Here is a 20,365-nt window from a genome sequence, read left to right on the forward strand (position 1 = left end):
TCCTGCCTTTAACAGTACTAATAAAACACTGATTTCTTCAACAATAGCTTTCTACTAATTCACATGAATTAGTACATGTAGCAGATATACTATAGTATTATTATTGTTAGGTTATCATGAATTGACTACATACATAGAGTCGTGGTCTTAGGTACACCAGAGCATGTTTCTTAGGACATGAGGTTTTACTCTGCCGAAATATAGTTGACACTTTCCACATTTAAGTGAGCTTCCTTGTGTTTTCGATGGGTACAGATATCAGTACTTTTTATTTTATATGTTCAAATTATAACAGGCGGCGTGGTCGCTTAGTGGGTAGCACTGAGTTCAATCCCCAGGTGGAGTGGTCCGGGTCCTGTGTGGAGTTTGCATGTTCTCCCCATGTCTGTGTGGGTTTCCTCCCACAGTCCAAAGACTTGCAGTCAGGTTAACTGGAGAAACAAAATTGTCTGTATTTGACAAAGACTTGAACTGATGAATCTTGTAACATCCAGTAACACCCTGTTCTGTCATGAATGTAACCAAAGTGAAACCACAGTAAATAAATAACTAAATAAATAAAATTATCACTTTTACAAAGCCTGATGTATAGATTTTGAAAGAAAATAGTTTGAGCAAAATTTGGCGTCCTGTCGTGGGTGTTTCACTGCATTAAACACAAGGATTTTGGCGAAGCCAGACACTCTGGCAACCTGACCAGATTGAGGCGATGGTTAAACATAATAGTGTATAATAAATGCACTTTCCTAAATGTATTCAATTACTGAGTGAGTTCCAAAAGCTGTAAACTGATTAATAAACGACCCCTTGATGTAGTCTCTTCTAGACCTAGTTTTCTCATCATTGGTGCAGTGGATATAGATGTCTTTAAATGCACAAAATGAATTTAGCAAAAACTTTGCCGCTCGGGTGGCGCAACGGTGAAAACACACACTGGAATCAGAGCTGGATACATCGTATCGAATCTCAGCTCTGCCTTGTCGGCTGAGGCTGAGCGGCCACATGAACAACGATTGGCCTGTTGTTCATATGGACGGGACTAAGCCGATTGGTGCTGGCTGATTGATGGCGCCTGCACAGAGATGAGAAAAGAGCGCTCTTAGGGTGTGTCCCTCCGTACACACAGTTAAGCTGCACTGCACTCGTCAAAGTGTAGGTGATCAGATGCAATCTACACCTTGTAGCTAGTAGTCTGGGTTCTGTAGATCAACATTGGTCCTGGAGAACTGGGTTTGATCCTAGCACCTGGTCACCGCCTGCCATGTTCTCACCGTGTTCATGTGGCTTTCCTTCAGGCTTCTTCCCACCTCCCACAACAATGCAAATAGTGGATCAGCAGATGGACCAACGTGACCTGCTTATATCCGAAAGGGCCATTTCACTAATGGCATTAGAAATCATAAACAGTGTTGAGGCCTGCCCTTCATCCTGGCCACTTTCCTCGCACTTTCCTACCCACATGACCGCTGCTGCCAGGGCCATGAAAGAGTGCCAGCCTGGCACAGTACGGAGGCTGGATTGAGACTAGAGGGCAGAGGAACAATAGGCAGCACTGTCCTGTGTTCTAAGTGCTCACTGGTCAGGAATTTATCATCAGTGTTGTTTTCCCTACAGAACAGCCCCTTCTTAAAATTATAAAGCATAAAGGTGGGGGGCAGAGGATGAAAGCTAGAGGTGTTGCAAACCTTCATGTACTCGGGCCTTGTTTTAATGAGGTGGCCTCTGGTAGAGAAAAAAAGTACTTAGCTTTAAAGATCTAGCCCCTATCTAACTCATTTTAGTCTGACATCATTGGCAGTGGCATTGCATGAGGGGGGATTACAAGCATATGTGTGTGTTTGAAATACCTCTAATACAGTCACCGTGGAAGCGTAATATGCGGGTTGAGCTTGTACAGTAATGCTGGTGCCAGGCCCACCAGAATGTGGGGCTATTTATAAGGGGGTATTTGAAAAGGGTGGGGAAGCATTTTGTGAGGGGTAAGGATTTGTATTTGTTCATAGGAGGATATCACCTCACAGCAAGAAGGTCCTGGGTTTGATCCCCAGGTGGGGCGGTCTGGGTCCTTTCTGTTTGGAGTTTGCATGCAAGACATGCAAGTGAGGTGAATTGGAGATACAAAATTGTTCATGACTGTGTTCGATATAACCTTGTGAACTGATGAACCTTTTGTGTAATGAGTAACTACCGTTCCTGTCATGAATGTAACCAAAGTGTAAAACATGACGTTAAAATCCTAATAAACAAACAAACATAGAGGGATAAAACATAAATATACAAATACAGAAAAAGAGGCATTAACATTTTATTTAATTTCATTTTTATCCTGTTCAGGATGGCGACAGGTCCGGTTTCACTAGGCAACACTGGGTGCAGGGCAGGCAGTGGCGATTTCTCTAAGACTGCAAGGGAAGCTGGACGCTGAGCTTCTGTAAGATGATTGGAGGATCAGTGGAAAGGCGGAATCCTGTTTTGATTGACAGCTAGTTTGAGCGCTGCACCGTCACTTCTCAAACTCAAACTCAAAAGAAGCTTTATTGGCATGACAAATAGGGACATTCGTATTGCCAAAGCAATACACTTCATTAGTCACTTAATCACTAGGAGCTTCAGTCCATCGCGGATTTTGCGAGTGAAGTCGAAAGACAAACTGTAACCCATTTCAGGCCATTTTCTTGTAAAAGGAACAGAGGGCAGAATTTATGTGTAAATAAATTGACAAATTTTATGATGTAAGCCGACAATGAGCTTCCCCTCTTTGAAAGACCAGCAGCCGCCACTGAGGGCAGGAATACCCTAAACAGGGCGCCAAACCATTGCAAGGCTTTGACCACCCCTCTCAGACAAAACCAGTCATGTTTGTGTAGACCAGGGTTTTTTAAGCGACCCACATTTTGTCCATGATTTTTACTGCAACCCAGACAACACAAACAATGCATTAAAACGAAACAAAATAAAATATACTTAACAAAAATGGGAGCAATCTTGTCCCACTGTGGTTTGCAACATGTAATGTAAAGCCTTCACAAGGAGTGTTTTTGTACAAGTTCATTATTGTGTTTACGTGCATGTTTAAATTTTTTTGGCTTACGAGCCACCCAAGGGTCGTGACCCAGGGATTGTTCGGTTGTCCAATAGCACTGTTGGAATTCGAACCCGGATCCCGGCAGTGGTGGGCTGGCGTATTAGACCGCTGTGCCACCCTAGTGCCTAGTCACCAACATACATAGTTTTAATATAATTTAAAACATACTAAACAGAAGCCCATGCCAATGTCCGATATATCTTATACATATTGCAAAAATATAGCAGATGGCACCAAATCCGGACTATAAGCTCTCTGTCAGTCTCTTAGAAACAACCAGTTACCACTCCTCCTGCCCTCACTGTTTCCAATAGAAAATATAAAAATGAGGAAACCTTTAGAAGATCCCTTGTGATATTAACTTGTTGGAAAAAGCTTTAAGATACTGGCTTTCTCATTAGTTAGTTTTTAGTCTATTTACTTTCATGGCACCTAGTCAGTAGCTACTTTTCTTGTTTTCGGTAATCAAATCGAGTTGAATGGATACTATATTTAAAATGTACCAACTTTGAGTCAATTACTGTGCTTGGTTGGCACAGTAATAAATCATGCTAGCCCACCATCGCTGAGATCCTGGTTTTAAATCTCACTGGTGCTATTGGCCCTAATGGCTATGTCTGAGGGTGGAGGATGGCCGAAGTCCTGCGCTGAACTGGCATCCTGTCCGAGGTTATTGAATTGTGCCCAGTGGTTCCTAAGAAGTTGGACTCTGACCAGTTTAAAGCAATGGTAAAACATACAAAAGAATGAATGAATAAAACATCAGATACTCAACTCACTGCAAGACGAAGTCCCTGGGAGCTTGCAAGCTAGTCGACGAGTCATTGCCAGTCTGATAGCTAACACAGGACAAAAACAAGAGGTTAGAAGGGTATGCGTTAACGCGTCTGGCTAGTAAGGACCAATAAAAATTCTATAATAAGAATTCTAAACTCCATCTTGTACTACATAGCGTTTTAGAAAGCCAATGACACCAATGTGACATACAGTTAATTACAGTTGTATATGATTTGGGATGGAGCCAGAATGCATGTTCTAATTCAGTTTAATTACTTTTCCAATCTGATATCATAACATTTCAGTACTTTTAAATCATCATTTAATTAGTTGGCATGTTTAAGGACATTCTTTTCCTTTAGCTTTATGAATCTAATTTTTAAAAATAAGTTAGAGACAGGCACTGTTTCTTAAACCTTGCATTACTTGTGCCACAGAAGCATGTGAGGATTAAAAATACCAATTGCATACCTACAAAGCTCATCTGCCTGGCATGTGTAGTTATATTATAAAATATTTAATGAATGTACACTGATCAGCCATAACATTAAAACCACCTCCTTGTTTCTACACTCACTGTCCATTTTATCAGCTCCACTTACATATAGGAGCACTTTGTAGTTCTACAATTACGGACTGTAGTCCATCTTTCTCTGCATGCTTTGTTAGCTCCCTTTAATGCTGTTCAATGCTCAATGGTCAGGACTCTCCCAGGACCACTACAGAGCAGGTATTATTTAGGTGGTGGATCATTCTCAGCACTGCAGTGACACTAACACACCACCACCATGTCAGTGTGTGTTGTGCTGGTATGAGTGGATAAAACACAGCAGTGCTGCTGGAGTCTTTTAACACCTCACTGTCACTGCTGGACTGAGAATAGTCCACCAACCAAAAATATCCAGCCAACAGCGCCCCGTGGGCAGCGTCCTGTGACCATTGATGAAGGTCTAGAAGATGACCAACTCAAACAGCAGCAATAGATGAAAAATCGTCTCTGACTTTACATCTACAAGGTGGACCAACTAGGTAGGAGTGTCTAATAGAGTGGACAGTGAGTGGACACAGTATTTAAAAACTCTTGAAGAATAGGGTGAAAGCAGGCTAAAAAGGTACGTAGAGAAATAGATGGACTACAGTCAGTAATTGTAGAACTACAAAGTGCTTCTGTATGGTAAGTGGAGCTGATAAAATGGACAGTGAGTGTAGAAACAAGGAGGTGGTTTTAATGTTATGGCTGATCAGTGTATGTACTAGTTAGGTGTACCTAACAAAGTGCTCAGTGATTGTATTATACATGATTGCTCTTTTTAGTCTATGTTTTTTTTGTATTCTTACACTGGGACATTAATTCAGACAATAAAACTTCTACATTTATTTCACAGCTGACGAGCAAAAATAGCAAATGCTAAATTTGTAAATGTGGTTTTATTTACTGGAAGCTAAAGAGTTAGCATGCATACATAGCTTAATCACAGCCTATACTTGGTGTTATTTTAGTGTGTGCCTGGTATCTTGTGTTTGCACATAACTTCCTGCATTTCATTCAGGTTTTATGAAATAGGAGTTTGGCTACATGATGATTAGGTATTTTTCTTAGTATAAAAATCATGGTTATTGATCCTAATCTTGACTACAGACTTTAAGTAAACAGCTTCTGACTGGGATGATACCCTCAATGGTAAATTGTTTGTACTTTTTATATATTACTTGCACATCATTTTAATAGTGCAATATCTGGACAGTTAAATAAACATTCAAGAAGATTTTACAAAACACTCCAACTTTCCTGAGAAGTGGCTTTATTTAATGTACAGTAAAATTACTTTAAGATTTTAGCTGACCAACTTGACTGTATTTTGTAAATTTGTATGTATTTCTGTTATTTTAAGGCCTTCAGCACATTCAGATTTTGGGGCAGGGCAAAATAAGGCAAAAAATCACACTACATTTCATAATAAGCAAGCAAATTGGTAACAGGTGAGGTTACCATGATTGGGTATAAAAGGAAGATGTACCACCAAAAGGCACCACCAGCACTTTGTGCCAAACTTGTGAAGTTACTATCTACTGTGCATATGTGTATGCATTTGTAGTCCATTTAATGCAGTAAACAAATGAAGTCTTATTAACAACAGAAATAACTACAGTATTCATCCATATTGGGCGGCATGGTAACTCGGTGGGTAGCACTCAGCAAGAAGGTCCTGGGTTTGATCCCCAGGCAGGGCTGTCCGGGTCCTTTCTGTGTGGAGTTTGCATGTTCTCCCCATGTCTGCGTGGATTTCCTCCGGGAGCTCCGGTTTCCTCCCACAGTCCAAATTAATCCAAATTCTCCTAATTGGAGACACTGAATTGCCCTTTAGGTGAATGGGTATGTGTATGTGTGTGTGTATGTGTCTGCCCTGCGATGGACTGGCGCCCTGTCCAGGGCGTTATTGTGTGCCTTGCGCCCATTGAAAAGCTGGGATAGGCTCCAGTACCCCTCCGCAACCCTGATTGGATAAGCGGTTAAGAAAGAAAGTGAGTGAGTGAGTGCATCCATATTTTTACAACCTACCCATTACACATACATCAGGTCAAATTTATGACTATATATTTATTAAGTGGTTGCTATAGAAAGCAACATCTTATTTTGGTCTAACCTTTTGTGACATTTGAGTGGATGGGAGTGGGGTTGTGCCCATGTCCATGCATATCACACACAGGAATGTCAACTGTGGACAAAATGTCAAGAACAGACACACGTGCGCTGAGCCACAGGGTGTGTCTGCCATCTTTCATTCCATCTTAGTTTAGAGGCTGATAAAGCATCTTGTCAGACAGCTGGCTGTTCAGACTATGTGTGTGTTCATCAGCATGTGTGTGTTTACTGCAAGCATCATGACAGTAGGAGTGTCTCTGCTGGGCTTGAATGTGTGAGTGCTTTTAGTTTTCCAAAACTCGACTCGAACCCTAGATCACGAGGTCTCAGCAGTAGTGGGCTAGCATACTTTACCGCTATGCCACCTGAGTATGTAACCCCTGCATAATATTGCTAATCTTAAAACCTACTTGCAGTCTGTATGACCTAAAATGGGGTTATCCTGTATTCATACTGACTGTGGGCAGAGAACAATTTTTATCTGATTTGTGGTAAAATTGTTTTTTTACACGATCAGCCATAACATTAAAACCACCTCCTGGTTTCTAAACACACTGTCCATTTTATCAGCTCCACTTACCATATAGAAGCACTTTGTAGTTCTACAATTACTGACTGTAGTCCATCTGTTTCTCAGCATGCTTTGTTGGCCCCCTTTCGTCCTGTTCTTCAATGGTCAGGACCCCCACAGGACCACCACAGCGCATGTATTATTTAGGTGGTGGATCATTCTCAGCACTGCAGTGACACTGACATGGTGGTGGTGTGTTAGTGTGTGTTGTGCTGGTATGAGTGGATCAGACACAGCAGCAGTGCTGGAGTTTTTAAATACCGTGTCCACTCACTGTCCACTATATTAGACACTCCTACCTAGTTGGTCCACCTTGTAGATGTAAAGTCAGAGACGATTTTTCATCTATTGCTGCTGTTTGAGTTGGTCATTTTCTAGACCTTCATCAATGGTCACGGGGCGCTGTTGGCTGGATATATTTGGTTGGTGGACCATTCTCTGTCCAGCAGTGACAGTGAGGTGTGTAAAACTCCATCAGCATTGCTGTGTCTTATCTACCCAGCACAACACACACTAACACACCACCACCATGTCAGTGTCACTGCAGTGCTGAGAATGACCCACCACCCAAATAATATCTGCTCTGTAGTGGTCCTGTGGTGGTCCTGACCAATAAAGAACAGCATGAAAGGGGGATAACAAAGTATGTAGAGAAACAAATGGACCACAGTCAGTAATTGTAGAACTACAAAGTGCTTGTATATGGTAAGTGGAGCTGATAAAATGGACAGTGAGTGTAGAAACAAGGAGGTGGTCATGTTATGCCTGATTGGTGTATGCTCTGTAGATCTGTAGATACTAGCCAGTGAAGTACACGCTTTACTGTCATGGCTTGGCGTCAGTTAAACCATGGCAACCCAACGCAGGGTTACATCATGATTAAACCACTAGGGAACTCAATAATCACCCTTAATTTGCTTCAGCTGTGATGTGTTATATAAACACCACCCACAGATTCAAGTGTGTTCAAGGTGTGTTGCAACCATGCTGGGTACTAATGAGCTGCCACAAAAGTTGAGAGGAGATCATTTCATTGCACCAACTTTGACCAAAAGAGCAATGGGTATGAGATTTCCAAGACCTTGAACATCCCTAAAGAAGGGAGAGTTGTCTGAACGTTCAAATATTATGGAGCAAAAGCAAACCTGTCTGGCCTTGGATGAAAGCTCAAATTTTCATCAAAAGCCTTAGCAAAGCCATCGTGACAATAAAGGAAAAAAACACTGTTACTGTCAAAGACTTACAGGATGACCTGATAAAGGCTAGGACAAATGTATCAGTGGCAACAATATCGTCACTTAACAACCAAGGACGTCATGACTCCATGACGCACGCCACTCTTACCCAAGACCTGGAACTTATGCCAGATAGAATTTAGACAGGCATTCACAGTTCTGGAACACAGTTTTGTGGAGTGATGAATCAAAACTGGAACTGTTTGGCCATATGGATCAGCAGTTTGGTAAGGCTTATAACCAAAGGAATGCTATCCTCCTCACAGTCATCGATAATGTGGGGATGTTTTCTAGACCATGTGACTGGTTATCATGGATTTACAGAAATACCAAGACCAAGAGTATTATGCTTTCTATTTTAAAATTGAATTGGTGATAATTCGACCTTCCAGCAAAACTTTGAGTCCAAGTACACTTCCAAGTCAACCAAAGCTTGGTTAAGGAATCTTTTTTTGGAATATACTTAAGTGGCCTTCTCAGTCTCCAGATTTAAGTCCAATAGAAAATTTTGCAGTTGCAGAAGTAATGCCATCAAACCATAATGAGCTGGAAGCTTTTGCACGACAGGAATGGGTGAAGATTCCACAAGATTTAAGGTTATTCAGGCAAAAGGATGTTTTTTTTTCCAACCCCCTCCCTAATTTTCTCCCTAATCTAGTCGTATCCAATTACCCAGATTGTATTCTGCTTCCTCTGTACCGATACTACCCTCCACCACTGACTGAGGAGTGTTGCAACTGACACACGCCCCCTCCGACACGTGTGCAGTACCGACTGCATCTTTTCACCTGCACGAGGCTAGTTCATATGCGGATCAGCTTGTGTACGGAGAGCCACACCCTGATCACATTATTCCTCGACTCTGTGCAGGCGCCATCAATCAGCCAGCAGAGGTCGCAGCTGCACCAGTTATGAGGAACCCTGGTCTGGCTTTCCCACCCTGTAGGAACAACAGCCAATCATTGTTCATGTAACCACCCAGCCCAGCCAGGTGGCAGAGCTGAGATTTGAAACGATGTGTTCGAACAGTTAATAATAGTGGACGTGGATATTCGACAAGAGAACGAGACGTTTCTAATTTAAATACAAAAATGTCAGTTTATATTATCAAACATACCCCCCAGTCTACCCAGCATTTCAGCTGTGTGTGTGCATGATGGAACATAGACACATTTCAGACAGATTTCCTAAACATACTTTTAGGACTCCACCTGAATGTGTTCTATATTTCTTTCAGTGTGCCTATGCTGACTATGCTACTTTAACCAGCAGGAAACATCTTGTCCAGGGAGGCAACACAACTGTTTCTACACACACACACACACACACACACACACACACCTGTGTTGTTGAAATGCCCCTTATTATGTGAGCTGTAAGTGTGGGTGTCATCTTGATGCTGTCGCTGACCTGTTTTTTTCTTTCCATTACTCAGTTATCCATCATCCAATTCATATGAAAGTGTCCTATTTTCACCAGCTGGTTAAACTTGATTCCTTGGTTTATTTTCCAATATACTTTCCAATAAAGTGTAAGCTCCTGGTTTATGTGAATCAATCAGTAATTGAGTTTCTTAGATTTTAGTTTTTAGTAAAATTGCATTCTCTGTTTTTGGAGAAGCAATGGTGTAATTCCACTACTTTTAATTTATTGATCTTAAAAATACAGGATTTATTTTATTGAAAAAAAGAAGTGTACATCATTGAACATTAAAATTACTAAAATTATAATCTAGGATATTGTTATGCATTAAAACTATAAACAATAATTCTGATATTTAATGGTATGCAGCCATGAGATCTTTGCTAACTTTAAATTTATTAATGTTATTGCAAATAACTTTAGGATACTGTCTGGTACACTATTATTAGATTACTGTATTAATAGAAATTAGCTGATTCTAACTATATACATTTTTATGGTAACATTGTTGTTGCACTACAATAATATTACATTAAGCCCTTTTTCAGGTAAGCCCAAAGCAAAAAATGTATTTATATTTAAATATAAATCTTTAGCAGTAGTGGTTACCTTGTTTTACTATTTTTAATATTCCCAGCTGATTAGTGTTTAATTCAATCTTATCGTTGGTTAGTAATGATTGAAAAATGAATTATAAAGAAAATGCATTAAACACAAAGTGGCATCAGGCAATAACAGGCAGTTACAGAAAATGAACAGGAATATTAAAACAAATATGAAGGTAAAAATAGACTAGGAGGAGGTAACATATGGTCACAGTGTTCAGAGGTATACTGTACTCATTGTTTTTTACAGTCGCGCCTGTAAAAAGACCTCTGGAACCACTGCAGCACTGATCAGGATTAAATGGGTTACTAAAATAACTAATTAATTAAATAAGTTAAAACTCTAATGAGACCATATGTTACACATTCCCCCCAAAACTAAATAAAAGACAGAATGAGCAGCAAATTTCAAATTATTATTACAGTGGTACCTTGAAACTTGTCAGTCAAATGGTTCTGGGACTGGTGTCGAGTTTAAAATGATGTTGAGTTTCAAGGTATTTTTTCCCCATAAGGATGTATGGGAAACCTGTTAATGCGTTTCATGGTCCCATAGAACTGCATATATTTTAGACTAATTTTAAATTGTTTTTGACATTTATACACTGAAAATAACACAAGTGTAATATAAAAAACACTTCTTTATTGTTCTTTATTGTTTCCTTATGCTTCTTAATCATGGAGACGCTTGATCTTGATTTCTATGATTTTGAGTTTAGTGGACAGTGAGTTACAAGGTGCTACTGTATTATCGTTATTATATTTTTTTTTTTACCTCAGCCTGACTTCTTTTTATTTTAATTATCTTGGTAGTGGCAAACATTTTACGTTTCCAGATGTTTTAGATACTCAGTGTTTATTTACGTCTGCATTTCTGTCGTCCTGTTTAAAAGAAGTAAGTGCTTGTATGTTTTATTAATGATCTGATGTGTCTGTAATAACTGAATCCAGCCTCTGAATGATTTATTAAAAACATCTTGATTATTCATGAGAAGGCTTATCTGTGTTTGTCATGTGACCTGCTTCTGAGGTCGATGTACATACTTCCCAAAGCGTATTCAAATGAGACTGTAATATGTTTCTCATGGATTAGATCAGATATATATGGTTGTTTTATTTATGACCTGAAGATTCTGTAAGTCCAGCCAGGAACATTTGCACTATTAATAAATGCCTTTCATCTGTGCAGGCCTCCTCTGCTTCAGAGGCCCATGGAGAAGATGAAGCGGTTTAAAAGGCGTTTGTCACTCACGCTGCGCGGCAGCCAGACCATTGACGAATCCCTGTCTGAACTCGCCGAGCAGATGACCATTGAGGACAACAGCAATAAGGACAGTGGTAAGTGTAATGTAAAACACATGCATACTATATTTATGCATGCAGTCCTATGTTTGTTTTTCTAAGAGCCGGTGACCACACTGGTGTGTGCATGGTCACTGTTAAATAAGTGCTGGAGATTATAGTCTGCATTAGTACTTTGATTAGTTTGTAAATCAGCCTTGCACAACAGTGGAAAATTCTTTTTTGTATTACACTGCAGGAGTCCACATGGACACATTAAGACATCATACAAGACCATAAAGCTGCCAAACAAGCTTATTAAATAAAAGTACATTCTACAGAAACTGACCGCTTTGCACTGTGCATTATTGCACTGCCTGTATTTTATTGTTAGCGCTGAGCTGAAATAATTGCGTCAATTTGCTGGTGTATGCGAGTTCTCATTTGCCATGAAGGGTAACTTTTGTGTTCCTGTACAATACTACATTTTACTTACACATCAACATTTCACAGCATTATGTTGCACAATATTATGTTCAGTATTATTTTCAGTTTCTGCACAAATCTTCTTAGTCATTTTGCACATTTGTTTCACTTTAAATTGCTTCCTTTTTTTTTATTATAATTTAAGTTTCTATTTTAATTTTGTTTTTTCTTTTTATTTATTTATTTATGGATGATTGGTCTTCCGCTGCTGTAGATCCCTGATTGCATTCGAGGAGGGTATATTGTTTCTCACGTGGCCTCCGACGCGTGCCCTAGTGCCTCGGTCTGCTAACCAGGGACCTTGCACGGCATTTGAAGACCCCACCCACGTAGTCCACTCATTTCCCCACCCAGCAGACACGGTGGCCAATGTTTGCCAGTTGTGCCTGCTAGATGCTGCCCAGCCGACCGGTAGCAGATCCGAGATTCGAACCAAGGTGTTCAGAATTTTGGAAGTTTGTGCTCATTCAGTTAAACGGGGCGGCACGGTGGCTCAGTGGGTGTCACGGTCGCCTCACAGCAAGAAGGTCCTGGGTTTGATCCCCAGCTGGGTTGGTCCAGGTCCTTTCTGTGTGGAGTTTGCATGTTTTCCTTGTGTCTGCGTGGGTTTCCTCTGGGAGCTTCGGTTTCCTCCCACAGTCCAAAGACATGCAAGTGAGGTGAATTGAAGATAAAAAAATATATAAATAATAATAATAATAAATTAAAACAAAAGTTCAGTTTTTTTAATACGTATGTAAATATCAAGATATAAATAACATTGCGTGGAATTAGGTTTTATTGTTCTTTGATTTGTTTCATACACATAATGTTGCAGAACCCCATTGTACTGTTTGATCTGAACATAAAATTTAAACAAAATGTATTTTCAGAATAATTCATTTAAAATGATTGTTAATAATTTTCTTGATTACTTTATCATACAAAACTGAAGTGAGTTCTGAGACTAAACACGAGGTCTGAGGTTAAACCCGCCTAGCCACTGTAGCCAGGAACTCGGGTTACTGTTTTTATCAGCGAGGACTGGCGTGTTATTGAGACTGAAGTGAACATGTTATTTCTCTTACTTCCTTCTTTTGTCAGCCTTGCATTTATTCTTTCCCAAGTCCACTAATTACATAAGAGTCATCAGAACCCCTAAGCAGAGCTTTTAAAGAACGGTGCATGTGACAGAGACAGGGGCTAAATTAGCATCTCTGCCTTTAGGCCTTCCTGATTGATGAGTTCTGTTAATACAGACTAATTCAAACTACCAAATCAGGCTCCGCTTGTAACTTTCAGGTCATTACCAGTAAAACCACATCTACCTCCTCTTTCTATTTGTCTCAAGTCTTTAATTTTTTATGTGCTTTAAAGCCTACAGAAGCTTATTATTGCCATGAATCAAGTGCTGAGAAGCTTTGGGTGGAACCCATAGATGCTGTGTCCCTGACTTGGGGTTGCCTGACAGGGGAAGTGCAGGAAGGTATGATTTAAAAAAGCATCCGGTGGATTGCGTGAGTGGAGTGACTTGGCGGGAGCATGATTCATCAAAGCAGGGCAATACCGTGCCTTGAATTGTCCTGAAGGATGCAGCTTAACTGGGTACACAACTGAGCTAGAAGCCTCTGCTTACATGTTCGCACTTGGAGAAGAAGTCAGATCAAATCAAAGTGTATTTGTCACATGAATAGCCATGCGTGAAATGCTTTTGTGACTGCTGGACCACATTAGTAATTACAGAATTGGACAAATAAATATTACTACACAATAGAATGTTTTTAATGTATTGTAATACACTGATCAGCCATAACATTAAAACCACCTCCTTCTTACCACACTTACTGTGCATTTTATCAGCTCCACTTAACACTTAAAAACACGTTGTAGTTCTACAATTACTGACTGTAGTCCATATGTTTCTCTGCATGCTTTTTAAGCCTGCTATCACCCTGTTCTTCAATGGTCAGGGCCCCCACAGAGCATGTATTATTTAGGTGGTGGATCATTCTCAGCACTGCAGTGACACGGACATGGTGGTGGTGTGTTAGTGTGTGTTGTGCTGGTATGAGTGGATCAGACACAGCAGTGCTGCTGGAGTTTTTAAATACCGTGTCCACTCACTGTCCACTCTATTAGACACTCCTATCTAGTTGGTTTACCTTGTAGATGTAAAGTCAGAGACGATTTTTCATCTATTGCTGCTGTTTGAGTTGGTCATCTTCTAGACCTTCATCGGTGGTCACAGGACGCTGCCCACGGGGCGCTGTTGGCTGGATATATTTGGTTGGTGGACTATTCTCAGTCCAGCAGTGACAGTGAGGTGTTTAAAAGCTCCATCAGCATTGCTGTGTCTTATCCACTCATACCAGCACAACACACACTAACACACCACCACCATGTCAGTGTCACTGCAGTGCTGAGAATGATCCACCACCCAAATAATACCTACTCTGTAGTGGTCCTGTGGGGGTCCTGACCATTGAAGAACAGCATGAAAGAGGGCTAACAAAGCATGCAGAGAAACAGATGGACCACAGTCAGTAATTGTAGAACAGTGTTTCTAGTGACAGTGAGTGTAGAAACAAGGAGGTGATTTTAATGTTATGGCTGATCAGTGTATATTACCTATTGCACTGTTGTATTGCACTATAGACATGTAAGAGTAGAGAAGAGTGATATGTTACATATTATTTTTGTAAGCCCTGATGGCGGCCGGAATGAAGGACCTGTGGTAGCGCTCCTTCTTACACAGGGGGTGGAGGAGTCTGGTGCTGAAGAAGCTTGTTAAGACCCCTACAGACTCATGTAGTGGATGTGCGGTGTTGTCCAGGATGGATGACAGCTTGGCTATCATCCTCCTTTCTCCCACCTCCTCTACAGATTCAAGAGGACAGTTCAAGACAGAGCTTGTGCTCTTGTGCAACATAGTGCTATTAAAATATTATTATGTACAAGTCTATATACAGACATACATATACTGTATATTTACATACACACACACACATATATACTGTGTATATATATATATATAAATCTAGTCCAGACAGCTATTTTGGTTGAGGGCCTGAATAGCTTGCGGGAAAAAGCCTTGGCCTTCAAGGAGCAAAAACGCTTCCCAGACCATAACAGAGAAAATAGTCCATTACTGGGATGACATACAAATCATACACGTTATTGTGCAGTTTTTTTGTGGTGCTGGATCCAACACGACCCCCCTGATCTTGGTGATCAAATTACTGGGTTATTTAAATCAGTGATGACTAAATAAGTACGTTTTTATTTTTCTGTTAAATGGAGGCTGTACTTATAGATTTCTATTAAAAACATTGGGTGCCAGGGAGAAATACACACTGAACAAGACAACAGTCAATTTTCGTGGAACACACAGTAAACAATTTACTCACATCTAGTGGCCTTTTATAGCTGTCAGTCTACCTTTTGGAGGGCATTTAAAAGGTCAAGTACTTGTAGGAAAAGTCATTTGACCCCTGGGGTTCCTGCCAAAACTTTTTTTTCTATTTTATTTATGCATTTCTCCCATTTTCTCGAGGTGGGTATACTGCTGCTCACGCCTCCTCCGACCCACGCGCAGCTCTTAGCAGAACCCTTTTTCACCTATGCACTCTGCACAGGTGCCTCTCTATCTGCTAATCAGGGTCTTTACACAGCATTTGAAGACCCCACCCACATAGTCCGCTCATCCTGCCCTAGCAGAAACGCGTCTGCTGCAGGCACTGCCAATTATGCCCGCTAGATTGTGCCCAGCCGACCGGTGGCAACATCGGGTTTCGACTGGAGGAGTTCAGAATCTCGGTGCTGGTGTGCTATCGGAATATCCCACTGGGCCACCTGGGCGCCACCTGCCAAACTCTTAATAGTGACTGAGAGCAAGAATTGAGCTTAAGTTTCCAGGGCCCATGTAATCATTTCATTCCAAAACCATCTATTCTATTACAGCCTCCTTTCCTGTGAGAAGGCTTTTCAAGCTTTTGGAGTGTGTCTATGGAAATGTGTCCCTGTTCAGTTTTTTTAAGGTCAGGCACTGATGTTTGACGTGAAGGCCTGAGTTTCAATCAAGGTTCTAATTCATCCAAAAGGTCTTTAATTGGGTTGAGGTCAGGGCTCTGTGCAGGCCAGTGGAGTTCCTCCACACCAACTTTGTCAAACCATGTGTTTATGGAACTTTATGGAGGTGTATATGGATTTTATACACCTGATATAAATGGGTGTGGCTGAAACAATTATGCTATACACCGATAACATTAAAACCTCCTTTCTGATTCTACACTCACTGTCTTTTATCAGCTCCACTTACCATATACAAGCACTTTGTAGTTCTACAATTACTGACTGTGGTCCATCTGTTTCTCTGCATGCTTTGTTAGCCCCCTTTCATGCTGTTCTTCAATGGTCAGGACTCAGCACTGCAGTGACACTGACATGGTGGTGGTGTGTTAGTGTGTGTTGTGCTGGTATGGGTGGATCAGACACAGCAGCACTGCTGGAGTTTTTAAATACCATGTCCACTCACTGTCCACTCTGTTATACTCTGACACTCCTACCTAGTTGGTCCACCTTGTAGATGTAAAGTCAGAGACGATCGCTCATCTATTGCTGCTGTTTGAGTTGGTCATCTTCTAGTCCTCCATCAGTGGTCACAGGACGCTGCCCACAGGACGCTGTTGGCTGGATGTTTTTGGTTAGTGGACTATTCTGAGTCCAGCAGTGACAGTGATGTGTTTAAAAAATCCATCAACGCTGCTGTGTCCACTCATACCAGCACAACACACACTAACACATCACCATCATGTCAGTGTCGCTGCAGTGCTGAGAATGATCCACCACCCAAGTAATACCTGCTCTGTAGTGGTCCAGGGAGAGTCCTGACCACTGAAGAACAGCATGAAATGGGGCTAACAAAGCATGCAGAGAAACAGATGAACTACAGTCAGTAATTGTAGAACTACAAAGTGCTTGTATATGATAAGTGGAGCTGATAAAATGGACAGTGAGTGTAGAAACAAGGAGGTGGTTTTAATGTTAATGACTCAAACTGGTTGTTGTTTTTTGGTGCAATTGGCTGTATTGTTCACTTGGGTGTTTTCTGATAGTGGAGACTCTGTGAATCATTCAGCAGACTATTACATAATCGTTCAAACCCAGAGTGTTTTCTTATCTACCTCTGCTTGCTTCAGTAAACACCTCCTGCCACCCACGCACTTACAAAAACCCACACATAGGAAATGCAGTGATGCTTCAGTGCTTGAAAAACCCTCATATACCTGCACATTTGTGTCTGCATCTTCCTAAAAAATAAACAATTACTTAGATTACCATACAGGTCTCAGATATGTGTCCTACTATGTGTGTGTTTTGTGTTCACGGTAATTTCGGTGGGTCATTTTACCTCATTCACACCATGTCACTGTAAACTCCTTAATGCATTCTTTCTGGTTTAATAGTGTAAAGTGTGTCATGTCAGAGTGTGTGTGTGTGTGTGTGTGTGTGTGTGTGTGTGTGTGTGTGTGTGTGTGTGTGTGTGTGTGTGTGTGTGTGTGTGTGTGTGTTAGACTACAAAGAGGAAGCTAGGCAGAATCTTTAGGGATTCACAGACGTTCTAGAACTTGTGCCATTCTCTCTTAAGCCCCGTTGCCTAGCAACAAGCCATGGTGAAATGGCTCACCTTCATATTACTAACTTGCACTCAGAGTCTAGTAAAAATTATTGTGATATAGTTTGGCATATTGCTAGTGCAGGAGAAAATAAGACCCAAATAAAGCCTCTTGGCTTTTAACTGGAACTTTACTGGGTTGATGCTTTGAAGATGATGACAAAACTGACAAAACAGTTGACCTTACTGAGACATGGTGCAATTTCAGGTAAGTTCTGGATCCTATCTGGTGTGAACAGAAGTTGTTAAAATACTCAAGCAAGGCATTTAAATTGTTAACACAGTGGGCCAGTGATCGCTCAGTGGTCAAGCCCCGCCACCACCAAGTTGCCACTGTTGGGTCCCTGAGCAAGGCCCTTAACTCTCAATTGCTCATTGTGAAAGTCGCTTTGGATAAAAGCGTCGGCTAAATGCTGAAAATGTAAATGTAAACACAGTAAATTAGCACCAGTCACATGTTTTATTACCTGAGGCCACAAACTTGGCTATTGAGCATATGCAGTTAAATATAGGGCTCTTTGGGCTTTGTTCTGTGTTGTACAGGTGCTGTTTGTCGTCTCCCACCCAACCCCCAAGGTCTACCCAGTCTAGTCGTTTCATATCCAATTCCCTGTTGCATATTGCATTTCTCTGATGCTTCACCACCCTCCTCTGGTCACAGACAGTCACACACCTTCTCTGACGTGTGCAGTCAAGTTGGTTGCTTCTTGTTAACCGGTCAGTTGCTAGGACCCACATAGAGCCTCAATGTGCATTGAAGGTTACACTACAAGATGTTTTGTAATGAATTTAACATTGTGCCAAGTTGGGCTTCATGCAGGTAACATAGATGAATCATACCTGTGTAGAAAAATAAATATTAATTCATATATGTTGGAAGTATAGTTAAAGTTGACTTATCAGGGCGCCCAGGTGGTGCAGCGGGATATTCCGCTTGCACACCAGCACTGAGTTTCTGAACTCATCGGTTCAAAACTCGGTGTTGGTCGGCTGGGCGCCATCTGGCGGGCATAATTGGCAGTGTCTGCAGCAGATACTAATTGGCCACCGTATCTGCAGGGTAGGGGCCGGACTATGTGTGGATGAGTGGGTCTTCTTCTCTTCCTGATTGGCAGAAGAGACGCCTGTGCAGAATGCAAAAAAAATTGAGTGCGCTAAATTGGGAGGAAAATGGGGAGAGAAAAAAAACTTGACTTATCAGACCACAAACTTTGTCAGTGCTTACATATCTAAGGTTTGCTGCTTCGTACATGGTATGTGGTGCAGATACCATTGTTGTGATACATACCATATTTTATTTACTTATTACTTATTGATGACCGTATTACGACATTTACATTTTCGACATTTAGCAGACGCTCTTATCCAGAGCGATTTACAGAAGTGCTTCCATAGTGAACGATTCATCGTTGTCTAATTTTTTTTACTTAAAAACTGGTATTTTAAAATATGTAGACTTTTTATATATTTGAATACTTTTGGCCTTTTAATAAACTATGGTTAATATACATGTTATAATTAGTATAAATGTAACTCCATAGCTGATCAGAATGTTTTTTAAGAGTTAAACTATTGAAAATCATCATGCAGACATGTTTGTGGTTTAGTCACTTTTATTCTAGAAGATTATTGTAATAAGGTCACAACCTTGGTATGTGTGTATGCATGAGGCTCAAATTTGAATTTATTTACTTTGTTTAAGCAAGGAGACAAAACAATGCTTAATGTTTTGACTGTGAGGTGCCAGACAGCTTTTTTATCTCCAACTTTAGCCCCAAACTAGCAGGTTGTTGTTAATGTAAGCGTGGGTAAAAGGGCAAGCTACTGTGAGGACTAAGAGAGTTGAGCAGGTGCTGGTGAGACAGTTAGGAATGCGACAGGCAGGGATACACCCTGGACAGGGAGGCAGTCTATCACTTGCATTTCAGACTTACACATTATTCTAATGAGTCACATTGTAGGATTATTTTAAAAAGCCAATCTACATACCCCTGCTTAAAAAACAAGATAATGTGGAGGACCCTGCCAGATTCTATTCAGACAATGACTGGTAGCATGGTTTTAATCTAACCACTGGGCAAAAGGCAGGGATACACCCTAGACAGGGTGCCAGTCTATCACAGGGTTTCATTTATCCCTCCATCAAACATAGCCAATCATATCTGTGTCACAGGCTGGCTGGCTGGCTGGCTGATAGCACCACTAAGATTTGAACCATTTCAGACACTTAGAAAGACTTGTTTAAGTATGCTTTTAAGAAAAGAGTGGTTAGCATATGGAATGCAATGAGTACAGTAGTACAGTAGCTCTTCCTCAAATACAAAAATAATAAACTTAACATGTCTGGCAAGACTTAAAAAAAAACCATGTCATTGTATCTTTTTTTAAGGCAGGTTAAACTGCCTGTGTGTAAAATTATATAAAATGACATTTCACAATGTACTTTAAATGAATGTAAGTTTAAACATGGTTTTAGTGGTTGTGAAGGATTTTATTTACATTTTAAATAGAAGTGTATATCCTGAGTAGGCCCTATTTTTCACCCAGAACAACCTAAAATCTTTGTAGCTAAATATGATATTTGCTGACAGCTATCATTTAAGACA

The 20,365-nt window shown here is 40.7% G+C and overlaps 1 protein-coding gene across 1 annotated transcript in view; it reads left to right on the plus strand.

Moving 5' to 3' along the window:
* cdk17 (cyclin dependent kinase 17) overlaps nt 1–20,365 on the plus strand; it is a 104,250-nt gene that overhangs the window by 34,881 nt on the left and 49,004 nt on the right. The window contains exon 2 of the mRNA XM_062996065.1: nt 11,529–11,677. Within this exon, the coding sequence (XP_062852135.1) occupies nt 11,551–11,677 (127 nt within the window). The 5' untranslated portion in view covers nt 11,529–11,550. The remainder of the gene's footprint in view (nt 1–11,528; nt 11,678–20,365) is intronic.

Source organism: Trichomycterus rosablanca, chromosome 1, assembly GCF_030014385.1.
Source record: "Trichomycterus rosablanca isolate fTriRos1 chromosome 1, fTriRos1.hap1, whole genome shotgun sequence".
Lineage (NCBI taxonomy): Eukaryota > Metazoa > Chordata > Actinopteri > Siluriformes > Trichomycteridae > Trichomycterus > Trichomycterus rosablanca.